This window comes from Notothenia coriiceps, unplaced genomic scaffold (assembly GCF_000735185.1).
Source record: "Notothenia coriiceps isolate Sejong01 unplaced genomic scaffold, NC01 NC01_scaffold00000339, whole genome shotgun sequence".
Taxonomy (NCBI): Eukaryota; Metazoa; Chordata; class Actinopteri; order Perciformes; family Nototheniidae; genus Notothenia; species Notothenia coriiceps.
The window spans coordinates 11,690,124-11,706,824 of NW_011333040.1; the positions used below are offsets into that span (position 1 = coordinate 11,690,124).

Below are 16,701 nucleotides of genomic sequence, written 5' to 3' on the forward strand. Positions count from 1 at the left end.
CTTTTTCATCAATATGGTTATAGTTCTCAGTTATATACAAAACATGTCTCTGAAGTGTTTGGCTGAAATGCCAAACAGACCTTTGTAGCATCCCATAATCCCCTCTGTTTCAGCCCTGTTTCAAAAGTGCTGATTCTCTGTCTGCTACTTTAGATGAAAATAAGGAACCACTCCCCATGCCCAGCGGTGGGGGACTAGAGTCACATGACTTGACTCGAGTCAGACTATTTTTGGGCTTGAGACTTGCTTGACTAACATTGATAAAAGACTTGACTTGACTTTGACTTGGTATTCATGACTTGAGACTTGACTTGACTTGAGACAGATGAGTCGAAAGGACTTTTTAAAATTAAATATTTGTTTTTGGATTGTGCGGAGCCCCTAAAGGGCAATGAAAAAAGATACTGTATCTCGTTCGCACGAGAAAGTTACCGGAGCGCCAACTAGGAAGTGGAGCGCACAGGAGACAACCGTTGGGAAATGGCAGTGCATACATTATTTTAGATATATTTCGAACTCGGACTCTCATTCACTTCATGAAATCGCTACAGCACCAGGAGGCAGCGGGACGTGTAACTCCGCCTCTGAGAAGTGCAGCACCAGCGCTCAAAGAGCTGTACCTTTTACGCAACGCCTTCACTGTGTTGACTTTCATTAGAACAGCTAAAGAGCGACCGCAGGCTGCTACTTTTAACCACACACACCTCTACACACATCGAACTGCCCGATTAATCCCCATATTACTCGTTTTATGAAGGAGATGTCCGGTCACTAAGGCGCATGATGTGTGTGTGTTTGTGCTCTGCTCAGCTCTGCGTGTGTGTTTGTGTGTGTCCGACAATGGCATTTGTTTTCAAATGACCATGAACAGTAATTTACACACATCTGGCCAATTCCATATGTATATGTGGGTGCTCCCAAATGAAAGACATTTGTTTAATCTTAATGTCGCACTGTCTGCGCACACACACGCACACACACACACACACACACACACACACACACACACACACACACACACACACGTGCGTGTGTGTGCGCAGACAGTGCGACATTAAGATTAAACAAATGTCTTNTTTGAAATGCTCCCGATTTCTGAGGTCCCAAGGTTGGCAAGTATGCAGGTAGGCCATCCAGTTATTTTAGCCGGGCCGGCTAACATGATTTGTCGTGCTTTTTACGGTACTACGGCTTCCACAGATGACATTTTTGTATGGATTTTTTGTCAAAGCACTTAAGATATTCATTGCTATCGGGATGTTAAGAGCATTCCATGGAATATAACAAAAAGTGTATCTCGAGCCGGTTTCTCAAATGTACCTACCCCACCTTTAACGAACAAATTTGTATATTAGTATACGTTTTAGGGGTACTGTTTGGCAAGCTAGCCACGAGAGCTTTCCCGCTTGTTTCTTTCTTTATGCCAAACAAAGCTAACTGGCTTCTGGATGCAGCTTGATATTGTGGGCTGAGTCCTAAAACACGGAAATGATTAAGCATTTTTGACTAAACATTTTACCATATCAGCTAAATGACTAATATTTTCAACGATCAATATTGAATACTGTTTTTATCTGTCAACATAGGAATTTGCTAGTTTACTTTTGTTCTTTAATTATTTACAAATTACATAATCGACATGGCAGCTGAAATGTTAACAAAGTAGCTTTTAGAGCCATTCTGGTTCTCGAAGATTTTCAGATATAAAGTACAAACCAAATACTTTGAATAGAACAAAGCCTCAGTCAGCATTAATATGCCATGAATCAAATCATTCAATATCAATTGAGGTACGAAGTGCACTGCAGCTACAAAACGCCCTCAGAAAACTTGTCTCTGGTACCTGAAATATAGCTTATAATGTCATAAATAGCAAGGTTAGCCAGACAAAAGTCCTTCTGTGTGTCTGATATATTTAAAGAAAGCTACAGCAACCAACTTCAAATGATGTGACTATGATTCCACCATTTTAGTTTGTGACCTGTGTGAAATAATGATCAATAAAGTTTAAAAAGTGGTGCTGAAACATTCACAACTCTTTGAGGTGTTAAATGAGAAAACATAATTTACATCACTGTCCAAGAAAACTGTTTGATTAGAGCGCTGTTATTTTTGGTGCTCTATTGCCTTCTGTAGAAAAAAAATACTGACACATTGTTCACCATTCCTGCTGAATAAACCACTTGTCAACATCACATAAATGCCTGGAGAGTCTTTTTTAATGCAGCATGTACATACACTACATATTTTCTGATTTAAAAGGACGAAATTACTGAAATTTCACATTGAAATAAGTATTCGGGTCCTTTGCTATGACATAGGTGCCTCACTTGACTATCTTTGAGCTGTTTCTTCACCTTGATTGGAGTCCACCTGTCCTGAGTTCAACTGATTAGAGATCAGGCACACACCTGATTATATAAAGGCCTCACATCTGACCCGCTGGCCTAAAGACAGGATTGTGTCGAGGCACAGATATACAGAAAAGGCTACAAAAAATGCCTGCTGAAATTATTTAAGAGCACAGTGGCATACTATAGAGTTGTCTATCAGGCAATACTCAACATTAGGGGGAAAAGGGCCTTGTTAAGGCCAAGAAATTAAGTTTAACTGAGCTTCAGAGCTCCTTTTGTGAATGCAAGAAACTTCCAGAAGGACAACCATAACTCCTTCGTGAAAGACATTGGAAATCATGTTTGAGTTTGCAAAATAGCTGTACAGCTTGTTGCTTTATACCCCAGAAACTTTTCAATCACTTTGCACAATCTGAGATTGATGAGGTGGGACATTTGTTTAAATTATTTTAGTAGAAGGCTAAAACATAACAAAATGTGAACGGGTTCAGCTCTATGTGATTCCACTGCACACTTTTAAAATCACCTTGGAATATCATCCTGTAAAGCAGTGATACTCAACCTGGGGGCCACATTTGGTTCAAAATAGCAGCCAAGAGGCATGCTGACCATTTTCTTATGCAGAATGAAAATAAATTGATTTTTACAATGCTAAAAATGTGTTTTCAATGTAAATACTATGCCCTGAGTGGATTAAAAAGCATACAAATGGACTATATACTATCACTTGCCCATGAGCCCCTTTCATTTTGCAATAGTGCAAAACAAGTCAAGATTCCCTGCTCCAAAGGCATATTATGCAACATCACACACTGGTAAACTCTACAACCATTATGATGAACCCAAAGCTGAGGTTTTTCTCTCAAGCATGTGCAAATCTTATAAGAAATCTTTGCCATATGAAGCCGTAATTCAAGCTGAATCTCTGTGCATCGTGCACTGTGAAGCTGAGTGTGTGCTGAATGACAAAGTGATACTTCCTAAGAGGTGGCGGAGTCTGCCAAAGCAAACACAGCGGGGCGTGGTGCTCCCAGAGGCCAGAGCTGCATGTTCAGCTCTTTGGAGGATGCTCGCAGTGACAGCACGGAGCTCTAACTCACTCACTGTCAGCATTTTTTCTCAACGGATGAATGTTGGATAACAATAAAACTCTAATAAATTATCTCTCTGGCCGGAGCACAGCAGTCGGCGGATATCAAAATGTGGAGCAGCAGCAGCAGGGAGGTTGGCGAGGTCCCGGCCACCCTGGATGTTATTTCATCCGTCTCTATGGCTAATACAGAATCAATTATCTCACCCTAATGGTCCAATTGCAGGCTGCAAGCTTGCAAGATTTAGAGTTCAAATAAATCTGAGAGAAAATGTGAGCAGAGTCCTTTCCAGTGGCGAGTAACCAAGCCATCACAAATAAGCCAAAATATAATACGGATGTTTCGGTATCATCCAGTTGTAATTATAATAAAATACAAACCCCAAGATGTCTTGAAAATGCTCTGTTTATCCTCTTATATGTGCTAATTTTGGATTACATGGTGACTCAATAAGTGCAATGCAATGATGTTTTAAGAACCTCAAAACCACACTGAAAAAAACGATCGGTTTCCCATTGATCTGCGCACACTCAGGATACAGTGCATCTGAGGACACAGATTTTGGACCAAGCTTTGAAACACAATCTCTCCACACTCTTCAACTCCTCATCTTAAGCACACAATTGTCTTTTGAATGACCTTGTGGTCTGTTTTACAATTTCACTACTTATTCTATTGGTTGTTTTACAGGAAAAGTGGTTGTAAGGCTTCATCAGTCTTCAACCATTCTTTTTTTTTTTACCAATAAAACACACACGATTTCCTGCGTTTGTCAATTCAGCATTTGTTTCTTCACAAAAACTCTCAAATCTGAAGGCTAGCATCCAGCGTTGGCTTGTGATAAGAGGATCATTACACATTTACAGGTAGCTGTTTTTATTTTTGAGCCAAGGCCAGATGTAAAAGGAAACAGACACACCTTGAGTCCAACAAGTGCACCTTGAGCCTCGTGCCACAACGGGATGTGAGGACTTTGGTAAAAGCTTCTGTGAAAGACAAAAAAGGAAAGTGTTAGTCCAAACCATTGGAGGAGATTCTCCCTCTTTCTCAATTTCAGTCGACAGTGGAAATTCACTGAGGCTTGATTATAGCAGGAGAGAGTGTTGGCTCAGCTGTGTGCTTTAAGAACCCATGATGTCAGAGCCTTATTTTCCTTGGAGGGACTCTCATCAGCTGCATTGTTCCAGGAAACCATGGCCTGTTCTCTGGGCAAAATGTGGTCCCCTCTTTTTGCACCCGCATCTCTGCTGAATGCAGCACACTGGCCACTGGCACAACTCAAGTCTCCTCAGCAGTAACACACAGATATCAGACATCATGCGTGGACCGGCATCACATTTCCTTCTGCTGCGCCACTGTTTTATATTTTCAATTAGGAGACAAGTGATAAAATACAGGGAGAGAAACGTATGTGTTTCCCACTGATCATTATAAAAAATTTCTGATAGTCATAGAGCCCATACTTCTAAGGTCTCTTGATGCATAAAAGCTGTAGGTGGTGAACACAGCAATGCCAACTGACAGGTGATGCAAGCAGCCAATGAAGAAAACTCCCCTGCAGCTTTCCTCAAATAAAAAAATTGAACTATTTACGATGCTGAATCAAATCTGGACCAAATTACAACGCATACAAACAAGACCAAATATGAATAAGAGACGGCGCAATCAGTAGTTAAATAAACTTTACTGGCACACGTTGAAGATTTTGCAAGCTTTGTTGTGGAAACATAAAGATTTAGAAAATAATGTTTCTGGATACCCACCGATTTCACATCTGTTGCTCATAAGATTATTTGAATCTTGGCTTTTTTGCTAATGTTCTTTGTTAAAGAATTATGGTAATGGTTTCTAAGAAAATTCAGAACATGGAGAAATCACCGTTACCAGATTATGTCCTTCACCACGGCTCAAAGTTCATTGAATCTTCCCCGAGTGTGCAAAGGAAGAGGAGCCAGGAAGCTTTGGATTCGGAGGCATTGATTTGTCTGCTGTCCATATCAGTACGTTAATGCTGCTTATATCAGGAGAAATATGGGAAAATGGGAAGGGATATTATCAGAAGGAGAGAAAGAGCGAAAAAGGTTACAACAACAGAGCATTAAGCTCACAAGTTCAGTTGTGCTTCTGCTGGAACGGCCGTGCCCCTGTGGAGTCAGTTCAGTTCTTCAGAAGTCCTCGCCCTCCAACAATAATACTTACAAAATAAAGGCTGACCGCTCCAAGTAAAATCACTTCAGCTGAGTTCAATAGCTATTATTCATGCCCCGGCTCTCCATCCCCTGTGCTACGGCTCCTGTGATGTTAATAAGGCCTTTTGAGCCGCGAAGAGCTATGTCAACATTAAGACCCTTTGGTTTCTGCTTGCCTCCGCCTTAATATTGTTAGCTGATGATGGTGTGGGAGCTTGTCGATCAAATGCTCCCAAGGCCTGATTACAGAGCTGAAGCATATCACATTCTTATTTAAATAAATAGTCAGTAGTAGGAAATATGTTTATTTGCCTTCTTGTCGAGAGTTAGATGAGAAGATTGATTCAACCATCAGCTATAGTATCTCAAAGCTCTCCAATTAACATCCTCTATCATGTTTGTTTAATCTGTACTATAACAAGTGTATGCCATAGAAAGAGAAAAATCTTCAACCATTCTAACGCCTCTGTGACGCTATCCTCTCCCGCCCCGCACATTTCCACTGGATTTTGTGGCACGGCTTTTCTCAATGTGACTTTTTTTGGGGGGGGGGGGGGGGTTCCCATTAGCTTTATCCAAGGGTTTGGATGCTAATATAGCCACATTGACAAAGCTGACATGAAAAGTTGGTTTTAAGCAGGTGTAATGTTATCTTTGTTCACCAGTGCAGTTTAGCATGTTAGCATGCTAACTCTGACTCTCAATAGGCATTTCCTAAAATGTCCTTTTAAATGTATTTTTCTTTTATTGGATTAGTAAGTTATCTTTGGTCTCAGCAGCGGCTATGGTTTAGAGGCTTTCATTCATGTAAATGACCTTTCTGGATGGTTCATTGTAGGGTATTTTTAAGCCATGTACAACATTCAGACGATGCCCTTCAGAGAAAATTACATTCTTTAACTTATGAAAAGGCATCTTTAATTCAGCTCTGTCAGTGTCTCACCTGCTGGGTTCTTTTCAGCATGTGGATTTTGATGAAAAAGATTGATGATTATTTCCTGTCCTTTGACCTGATGAGAGCCTTCTTGACGCTGCTCTCTGATCTTTTGAAAAGTACAGCCCTCCATGTTTCACCACCATTATCCATTTGAATTCATCACATCTCTAAACAGACACAAGAGAGCCATTAACCTTCTTCTCCACGAAGGAACACCTATCAATGAAATGACATGACCTTACATCTTCCTGTGACCCTCGGCCTTTAAGACGGATGCACCTCTGCAGGAGACATGACGCTTCTTGACACGTAACAGTTATAATTGTAAGCAAAGAACCCTCTCACTGAAAATATAAAGACGCCTGTGAGCCCAGTATCACCACTCGTCAGCTGAGAGAAGATCAGTCAAACAGAACAGAACTAAACCTTGTAGATATACCATGATCTCTGTCTACTCTTTCCTGTACACTCTGGTGCTGTTCTCAGAGCTGAGCAGCCACTATGTCACTGTAGCAATGCCTGCAGCTAAAGTAGAAGACGGAGCGATGGAGCAGGATGGCCTCTTCCTGGAGGATGAACCCATGACTGAGCCCGCCTTGGTTCCCGCTGCCTACAGACGGAACTTTGTGCTGGACACCAACAAGAGGGACGAAGACGGGAGTCCGAAAATCATCATCGTCTCCGTAAGTGTCACATCGCAGAGCTTTATTTCAAGTTTGAGGTTGTTAACAAATAGCTTCTAACATAAAATACTGTACATTTTAAGATACACAATTCTAACAAGTTATCAACACAGAAATGTTTTAACTTTAGTTAAGTATTCGTTTGCAGTTACAAAGCTAGCTTTCCAACCTTATCATTTATATTGCTAAGTGATTCCATTCTTTGAGTTGGTGTGTTTTAAGCAGATTTTTTCTTTGTTACCAAACACAACAAAAAAAAAAGATATTTTTATTATTTTAAAAGATACTCTTCGGAAATGTATCAAGAAAGCAGAATGGCTATGAGTGTTAAGCTGTTATCTTTATTAGTGGTTGATAAATCTCTACTAGTGATTTCAACATGACTTTTGCTTTATGGATGGAGAAGTTGTCATTCTTTATTGTTGTGAGCATCTTTTCTTTTGTTATTTGAATGAACCGACCCTTATAATCCATTATTTCTACTTCAAATTAATCCAATCTAAATGTACCGGTTAAAGGTGGGGTAGGTAATTTTGGAGAAACCAGCTCGAGTGCGCTAGAATTTGAAAATACACAGCCGGAAAACATCTGCCACTTGCTTACAGAGCCCCTCCTCCAACACACACAAACGCGCACATGACCAATGAGGGCACGAGATAAGTTTGTGCACAGATGGAAGGCTGACAGGCAGGTAGGCCATCCAGTTATTTTAGCCGGCCCGGCTAAAATGATTGGTCATGCTTTTTACAGGGCTACGGCTTCTTAAGATATTCATTGCTATCGGGATGTTAAGAGCATTCCATGGAATATAACAAAAAGCCGAAACTTACCTACCCCACCTTTAACTGGCATAATATTGGTTAACTTATCCCAAATAAATGTACTGTATCTAGCTAGTCTCAGCTTGCACCCACCCACTGAACTCCACCAAAAAAGTCATGCATCATAATTATTTATGGTACGACATTTCTTTCCATAAACAACCGCAGTAAACTGTAGTTCAAAAACAACAGAGAGCAGATTATCTCCATCCTCTGACTGAACATTTGACCCCTTTCGATTGGTCGCCATCCCCATGTCTACTGTTAAGTCAATATTTCATACACTGCTATAAAAAACTTTTACAGCAGCACTGGAAAACCGGTAAAGCTGAGAAAGGTCAAATGATCACAAGCCTATAAAGATTTATTGGAATCACAGTGGGAAGAATGATGATATATCTGTGTTCCCTCAAACGCTTGGCTGCGATGTGTTAAGAGTTTATCTGGCGGTTGTGTCTCCTGTGTGTCATGAACATGGTGGTTATCTCTGCGGTAATGGGGAACAGGCAGCCATGTTGGAGAGAACAAAGCCATCTGGGTGGAAGAAATGGTCCACTGTGATAAAATAAAAAACGGGGGAACACATTTCTTCCATTTGGGGTTCCTGTGGCTTGGATCAGCTGGGTTAAGGCAGATCCAACACCTGTGCTGCCTGCAAGTGAAAAGATAATCTTTAAAAGCTGTTGCTGCAACTGTGATGATCCAGAGTTCAGATCCTGCGGTGCGGAAATGTGTGTGGTCTTGAATTGTCACATGTGATACTGATCAATGCTGTGTTTCAGGACATGGGGCTGAGAGGGCAGAGTATTCGTGGGCTGAACCCGGCCTTCACCCACAGCTTTCCTCTGCTCACAGACCGAAGCGTGAGTCGCACCCCTGCTGAGCACATTTTGAAAATTGACCGCCGAAACACTGACCTTGACAGTAAGTACCTGCCAAACCCATGATTGTGTATTATTGTGAAGATAAGATTTAGAAATGCCTCCTTTATATCTGCTTTTTAAAAATATTTTACAATATTCCTATGGTAATTTGTATATCTATTATTTAAATTCACATATGTAAACATTTCTTAAAATTATAATTTTTTTAATTAATTTTCTTTGAGAGATGGGGGTTGTTTCATTGGGTATTTTTTTATTCCAGCATTTGTGGAATACATAAAATCAGGATCAAATGTCTTGATGTTCATATTAACTTTTGCTAAATGTTCTAACGTTCTTTATTTTTTACTTCTAGTTATGCGATGTATGATAGGAAGAGTGTACCGACCCTGCTGGGAAGCATAAAGGCTCCCCCCCATCCCCCCCGAGCAGCCCTCCTGCACTGAAAGTGCTGTACAATTTCTGCCTTATGTGTCACACTGAAATACATTCCCTTGTTGAAAATGAGAGCTCACAAACATGTAAAACAAAATAAAAGTTTATTAAAAGTGAAAAGTTTGCATCTTATTTACATACTTGATTTTGCTGAGGAACAAGTTAAATAAACTGTACAACTAGTGATATAAATATTTCAAGTAGGACTTTTCTTGATGAAAGGAAATGTACTGGCCAAGTTTCCAATGATCTGCTATCAACTGATAAACCCACATGTTTCACTGTTGAGTGGGTACATTAGTGAGGATACCATGATTTGCATAGTAAATCAATAGAAAATTAATGTGCCATGATTTTCTCAAACAAATGAAAAACTAACAGAATGTCTTAAAACTTTAAAATGATCTATATGCTAAATGCTACGGGTTGTCAGTTAGCTTAGCAAATCTCTGCTCTGCTCTATGCTATATTAGCGTAAAACCTGCTAGCTTCAAATTTAACATACCGTCATCTATCTTTGATCAAGTTAACAAACATTTTCCAAAAGGTATTCACTTAAACGAAAGCCAACAGATCAACTGAGACTCAAAGTAATGATTAGTTGCAGCCTTAACTGGAACATTCACACACTAAATAACATTTAGCTGCATCATAAAATGATTAAAAATGATTCATTAGACCCTGAAGAAGCTTGTAAGCTTTCCCTGTCCAGCTATCAGCTTCTTCTTACTCAAGGCCTTACTGACATTCTTGCCAGGCATTTTGACTGAGACAGCAGTGAGCTGCTTCTTCTCTGGGGGCTCGTTCTCCGACCCTTCATGTTGGTCAGAATCCACCTGCTTCCTCTTGTTGCCCTTTCCCTGCGCCTGAGTGCCATTTTTCTTTTGAATGCCCGGGCCTGCAACTCTTTTTTGGGCATTTCCACTTCTTGGCCCAAGAACAGCCCCCTGCTGCACACCGCTCTGCTCCTTATTCAGGCATTCATTTGTAGACTTGGCTGGAAAGATTGAAACAAAGCAAAAGCAAGTGTGACAACCTGCTAGAGAAAAACTGGGGGAAATGCTGTGACGAATTTGCTGACGTTAGCCGCTAGTGGAGGCAGGCAGTTTGTTTATTCTGTGGAGCTGAAATTTAACATTTGTCATGTAACTCGATGGAGCTGAGCCTGAATTCCCACGGAACAAAAGGCAGAAGGGGAAATGGGCAAAAAGTCTGTGAGTGTGTGCTTTCGGGTTTTTACTACAGTTGTGGGTGTGAGCAGGTTTTATAGAATGGGGATTCGTTTAATGGGTAAGTACCAGTCCCAGTGCCGGGGCTGTGAAAGGTTCAAGGCTGGAGCTGAGAAGGCGTTCCCGGGCCTCCATCCAGCTGTGTGCGTCAGAGGAAACAGAAATCTATCCCAGCAGAAAGGGAATGCTGCACCGCTTGTGTTGACATTTTAAGCTTTTCTCAGCATGTAGTGGAGCACAGAAAGTAACTATAGGATTTGAGGAGTTTAAGCTTGAGTTTGTACCTTTGGTTTTGACCTCCACATCAGAGCTGCACTCCTTGTCCACAGGGGGGGTGTTTTTGGGTTTGGGTGCTGGGTGCACACAGGTGGGCATCTGGCTGCTGCTGGGGAACTCCAGCACACGGTTGAGTGGCAGTTCTTCATCCTTGTATGTGCATGCAAACTGGGATCGAATGACCCCCTTTTTGGGCTGGATGAACAGAAAGAAACTTGTTAGTCCATCTGATATATTGTCACATAGTTGATGATCATTATCAATGGCTCAATGCAGCTGGCCCAAGTTTCCTTAATTCCCGGCTTTTATATTGATGTTTGAAACCAAAAAGCCCCCTTGAACACACTGCTATTTCAAGAATGTCTAGATAAATTAGATGGCAGGGGATCCCCAAAGCCCTTAAAAGTCATCCTCCAGGAACATTGAATATCTGTGCTATTGTCCACAGATTTCACCTAAAAACAGAAATGCAAAATGGTTGTTGATCAGTATAAATGACTCTGGACTTGTGGCCAAGTACATGGCCTTCACATTATACTTTTATTTTGTTGTTCTGAAAAACAGTGCTCTCAAAAAGAGAGGATGGGGCAAAAACTATATACATCAAATATATGTTTTATTTTGTGTGAGACTTTACAACTACAGTCCACACACAGTCTATTCAGGAAAAATAAATAAGAAATTATTTGAAAACCGTGATAATGCCGTTTTCAACCTCTAAAATATGGAGTTTCCTGTTTTTGTTTTCTTTAAGAAAACTGGGCTGGAACTGTTTTGCAGAGACTCAACAATTAAAATATTACTCATTAGTTATGAAAATATTTGTCATTTCTGCCAATCAATTTTTTTGCAGAGGGGACAGAGAAATAAATCTGAACAGAATGTCTAACTTGATGATTTGACGAGTAGGGTACGAAATACTGCTTTAAATAAGGGGGATAGTTAAGATAAATGCATTTAAATATCAGCTGAAGCCAATGCGCGTGTCGTCTTACATTTAAAGAAGGCCATTTAAGTTGGTTATACATTGTGCAGTGATGTGTACGAAAAGGACAACCAACAGGACATTCTGTTTCTCCAATCTTATCACAATTACATGTCTGAAACAGTAGAGCAGCACCTCATTAAAATCCTCTTCGGATAGCCTAGTTGGTTATAAGAAAGTGAATGATACCGAAGGCTACAATCCTGGCCCTGGGGCACGCAGATCCACAGCTTTACAACCACTGTTTGATCTACGCCTGCTTGGGATTATCACAATCCAAGGATTTCACCCTTCAGGCCACAGTCGGGAGGGAACATTCTGAGGGAAAAATACAGTGAACAAAGCTGGGTGGGTCCATAAAGCACAAAAGGGATCAAAGCCTTTGTGCTTTTCAAAATAACTTCTTAAAAAGGAGCACCTACAACAACAGCTACCCGGAACAAGGCACACTTTAATAGTGGAGCTAAAAATGTATGCTGCCCTGGTTGCATGCTAATAAAACATATCTGGAATGCCCCTGAAACACTGGGAGGGGACGGAAGAGTGAACACAGCCAAACTATGACTGACGGATAACGTCTAATCCAATTACAACAGGTGGGAGCGCAACATGGCACCATGTGGTCAGAGAGCCCTCGTTGGGGAGGAGATGCCTGTCCTTAAATAACCTCCGCACACCGACTGACCCCACGCTGGAGACACCTGACCAACACATTCCTGATTTACTTCCAAAACAGGTGCAAGCAATTTCTGCAGCTTTGCTTCTTGACACGAAGGTATATGAAGTGAGAACAGGTGCACCATTACTATTATCACCATCAGAGACCGATCCCAGATAATGGAATGGATATTTTCACAAACACCTTCACTGACGTCACAGAGGAGCAAAACATAGTTATATCTGGGTTTGGATCGTCTGTGGCACAGAGACAAGGAGTTGGAGAGGTTCCAAAAGCAGAAACTAAATCTGTCCATCTCTGTGTGTGCCAGTTGACGTCAGTGCATGATGAAACCGCTGGAGAAGTCTGGGATGAAGTTGTTCAGCAGACAACAGGAAACAATAACCTTTCAGGTTTTCCCCTTGCTAGTCGAATTACGCGACTGATATGGCATCTTCAAAGTGAAATTGATGCAGAAAGCTTCCGCTCGCAGAGTTCAGGAAGCGGTGAGCTGCCCAGGGACCATTACAGCGCACTCAAACAGGAAGGCGGCCAGATTGTGGGGAGCTAAAATGACATCTGCTAGCGCAATCAAATAAAGGAGCCATTTCACAAAATGTGTTTAGCATACATGTTCAAAAAGGTGTTCACATAGTGGAGCTGCTGTATTTCAAAAAGACCAGTCCTACCTTCAAATCTAAAGCAGGTCTTGTCAGTTGTTTTTTGGGTGACTCAGCAATTGTGGAGTGTATACAGTGGTGGAAATAAGAAGAAGCATGAAGGTCGATTGATTTGTTTTCCCTTTACAAAAACCTTGATTTAAATCCCTTAAAAAGGATTAACTAATTTTGAATTGTATATTTATAATATTGTGGGACATAAAATGAACTCCACTTAAACCTGGTGCCTACATTACCCATAATGCAAAGCCAATGCTTCCAGACAGTTTGGACATTGAGGTGTGTTATGATAGTATCCAGTGGATACTATCCACTTACATACAACCTTTTTCACATAGTCCAGACTGTATAGAGACTTTAATGTGCAAAACTTGTGTTTCCTTTAAAACCGAACAAAAAATTATAATATTCTTTTGTAGACAACTATAATCATGTCAAACCAGTATATTTCAATACTGCAATTTTCTGTATTTTAGTTAATGTTATGCTTTTACTATAGGCATCAGTTTTGAAATGACAGCATCGGTCGACCTTTTAGTGGAGTATTATACGTAGCAGTACCTTAAAATGGTAACTAGGTAAATGTACCAAGTTACTTAAACCATTTAACTGTATGCAAAGAGTTGCAAGTGCTAAATAAATTCGGATTAAATGAACCCATTTACATAGATTGAATTGCTAAAACACATCAGTTAAGTTGGCTCACTGTTTTTGCAACCAAGGCTGCATAATCATAGTGACAGATTCTCTCACGCTGACCTCAAAAAATATCAATGAACAAAAACAGAACAGCTGAGCTAACAGCCAGGAAGGAAGAGGGAGATATTGATATCAGATATACAGTGTGTTATATTGTGCACTGTAAGCAAATGGACTAGAGCCGGAACAGGATAACTTATCATCAGGACTGGTTAATGGTTTGAATCCCCCACGAATAAGTCGTTTTATGCCACGGATTTAAACAGCACCCTCAAACCAACACTAAGAGCTAAAACACAGCTGTGCAAACGGGAACGGTGGAAGTCAGTTAAGATGTGAGCTTCAGCTAAGCAAATAAATAATATAATACCAGGGAGAAATTACAGGATGTAAAGACATTATTTTCAGTGTTTGTACATCTGATTCAATTTGTAGTAACTGATGGTTTGGATTTGGGGCTCTTGGATGAAGGGGCCCATGTTACCTTGGGTTTGAGCAGGTCTAGCCGGCTCTGGACTCGGTTCTTAAGAGGCTCTGGAGAGCTTCCAGATGACAATTCAGGGGATCTGAGGGGCAAAGACAAGAGGTTTATGAGTTAGAAAGTGATATGGTCCTAAAAACTGTTCTGTTTTCATTTCAGCTTCACATAATCATATTTCTAACAGGTAAAAATATGTTTTCCTTTGCGTCAGACTGAGCTGATTTTCAACAAATTGGACATAAGCCATAGTGTGAGAAAAAGTGTTTAGAGAGTACTTGTCCATGGACAAATGAGTTTGGCAATTTACTTGTCCAAATACATTTTTCACTTGTCCAGAATGGACAAAAATTGGGGCCACTGGAATCTTCTTCGCCATCGTATTTTACATTTTTCCACGGTTTTTTCGACACCGCTAACGTAAGTGAGCGGTAAGATTTTACTGCATCACACATAGGGTTGGGTATCGTTTGGATTTTAAACGGGAAGCGGATCCGCTGTGTGTAGAAAGAGAGAGAGAGAAAGAGAGGCTGAAGTGCAGCGATCAGATGATCCGGAGCATAGAGAGAGAGCTGCGGTCCGCAGGGCTCGGCCTCGCCTCCTGTCCTCACAACTCTTATTAATCCTGGTACCGGACAATTGTTATTTGTTCCTACTCGGAACCAAGTTTTGCTTCCCAACCCTGCCACTGTGCTACACTTCCCGCCCCACCCTGCCCCGCCCTAACAGTACAGAAAGCGGCGAGATGCATTTCCTTAGGAATCGACAAGCATAACCGAAACTAACATTTCTAAACGAACAATGGCGGACATGGACCATTTGCGAACGAGTTCTGCCTTTTGTAAACTGAATTTATCTATAATTCGTCAATAAATGAGGGGGAAAAACGTCACTTGTCCGCCGGACAAGTCAATTGAAAGATCTACTTGTCCGATATTGTAAATAACACATCCCGGACGGTGGGACGTGTGCTTTTTCGCACACTGAATTTTAAATGTCATGCGCTTCCAACATAATGTAGAGCCCCCCCACCACCACAGTGGCTATTCATACTATTATTTTTATTTCAGATGTTTGACCAGAGAAATTGTTCCAGTGTGGTGTGGGAGGATTTTCCCCCATATGGTTTCAGTGGAGCGTTGTACTCTCTCATGTTGGTCTATGGCTGTTTCAGGGGCTTTCCCACTCCGAGTGAATCCTGGTAGTAAAAATAGTCTAATCCAATTTACAGCTCTGTGTCTTTTTCCTAGTAAAATAATTACTGAATTATCGTTGAAGACCTATTGAAATTCACCGTCTTTGGTGTACAGATGGTATACTGGTGCTTAAATTAAATGTATGTAGGAAAGTGCTCTCAGTAGATTGCAGAGGAGGCCGCAAGTGAGGTATCAAACTGTTGAGACAATGGGTTTTTCATAAATTGTGAATCACTGAGTGCATCAGGTTTATTGGTCTAGTTAGTATAATATTAAAGGTCACCTATTATGCAAAATGTTTTCCATTCACATGTTTTGCATTCACTTTTTCATGTCTTTTATACATAAACATGTGTCCCCTCTGTGTAACGAGATTCTGAAAGACCCCCTCTCCTTTTGGCCTGATCCATCTATATAAAAACCTGTCTAAAAATGAGCTGATCACATTTTGGCCACTTTGTGATGTTCTAATGTTTTTTTGGCTTGTGTAACCATCAGCCAATAACCAACCAAGGTAACACCCACCCACCCTATCACCTGAATCTCCTCCTAGGGCACCATTGTGTTTTTTTTAACCAAATATCTCTCAGAGGGGCGTGGGCAGAGGTGGGAATAAGTCATACATGTGCAAGTCATCATGAGCAAGTCTCAGGTCTTAACCTACAAGTCTCAAGCAAGTCCCAAGTCACTGTGGTGAGAGTCAAGCAAGTCAAGTCATTGCTCAGGTCAAGCAAGTCACAAGTCAAGTCATACGACATTCTGATGAATAACCCCAGTTTCCGCATTTAAATCAGTTCAAATATTGTGGTTATGAAAAGTTTAGTTTTATTTTCAACATAAACAGCAATGGAGTGTGGGGCGCTGAAATTATAACCCTATAAATTCTAAAAGGGCTCTAAAGTGATAACAGGAGTACAACACAAATATTTTACATCAACATGTTAAGCCTCCTGCCCTGGCTCGCCTTCAGCAGGGTCACAGCCTTTCTCCTGTCTAAGGTGCTCCCATATGACACTCTCTTTTTGTTTTCCTAACTGTGGCCGTTTCTCAATCGCGAGGATGCTTGCTTGGTAGCACATGTCTTCCGAGTCACTTGCTTCAGAAGC

General features: G+C 40.9%; 2 protein-coding genes across 2 annotated transcripts in view; one reads left to right on the forward strand and one right to left on the reverse strand.

The window, feature by feature from the left end:
* The first annotated feature begins 6,949 nt into the window (after positions 1-6,949).
* pmch (pro-melanin-concentrating hormone) lies at positions 6,950-9,514 on the forward strand. The gene is made up of 3 exons (XM_010771563.1): positions 6,950-7,254; positions 8,858-8,999; positions 9,315-9,514. Exons 1-3 carry the CDS (start codon positions 7,012-7,014, stop codon positions 9,362-9,364), a joined length of 435 nt encoding a protein of 144 aa, XP_010769865.1. The 5' UTR covers positions 6,950-7,011; the 3' UTR covers positions 9,365-9,514.
* LOC104950958 (PCNA-interacting partner-like) overlaps positions 9,482-16,701 on the reverse strand; it is a 16,260-nt gene continuing 9,040 nt past the window's right edge. Inside the window, exons 2-4 of the mRNA XM_010777582.1 lie at positions 14,406-14,487; positions 10,908-11,094; positions 9,482-10,391 (exon numbers count right to left, since the gene is read on the reverse strand). Coding sequence (XP_010775884.1) covers positions 10,069-10,391; positions 10,908-11,094; positions 14,406-14,487 — 592 coding nt within the window. The 3' untranslated portion in view covers positions 9,482-10,068. The remainder of the gene's footprint in view (positions 10,392-10,907; positions 11,095-14,405; positions 14,488-16,701) is intronic.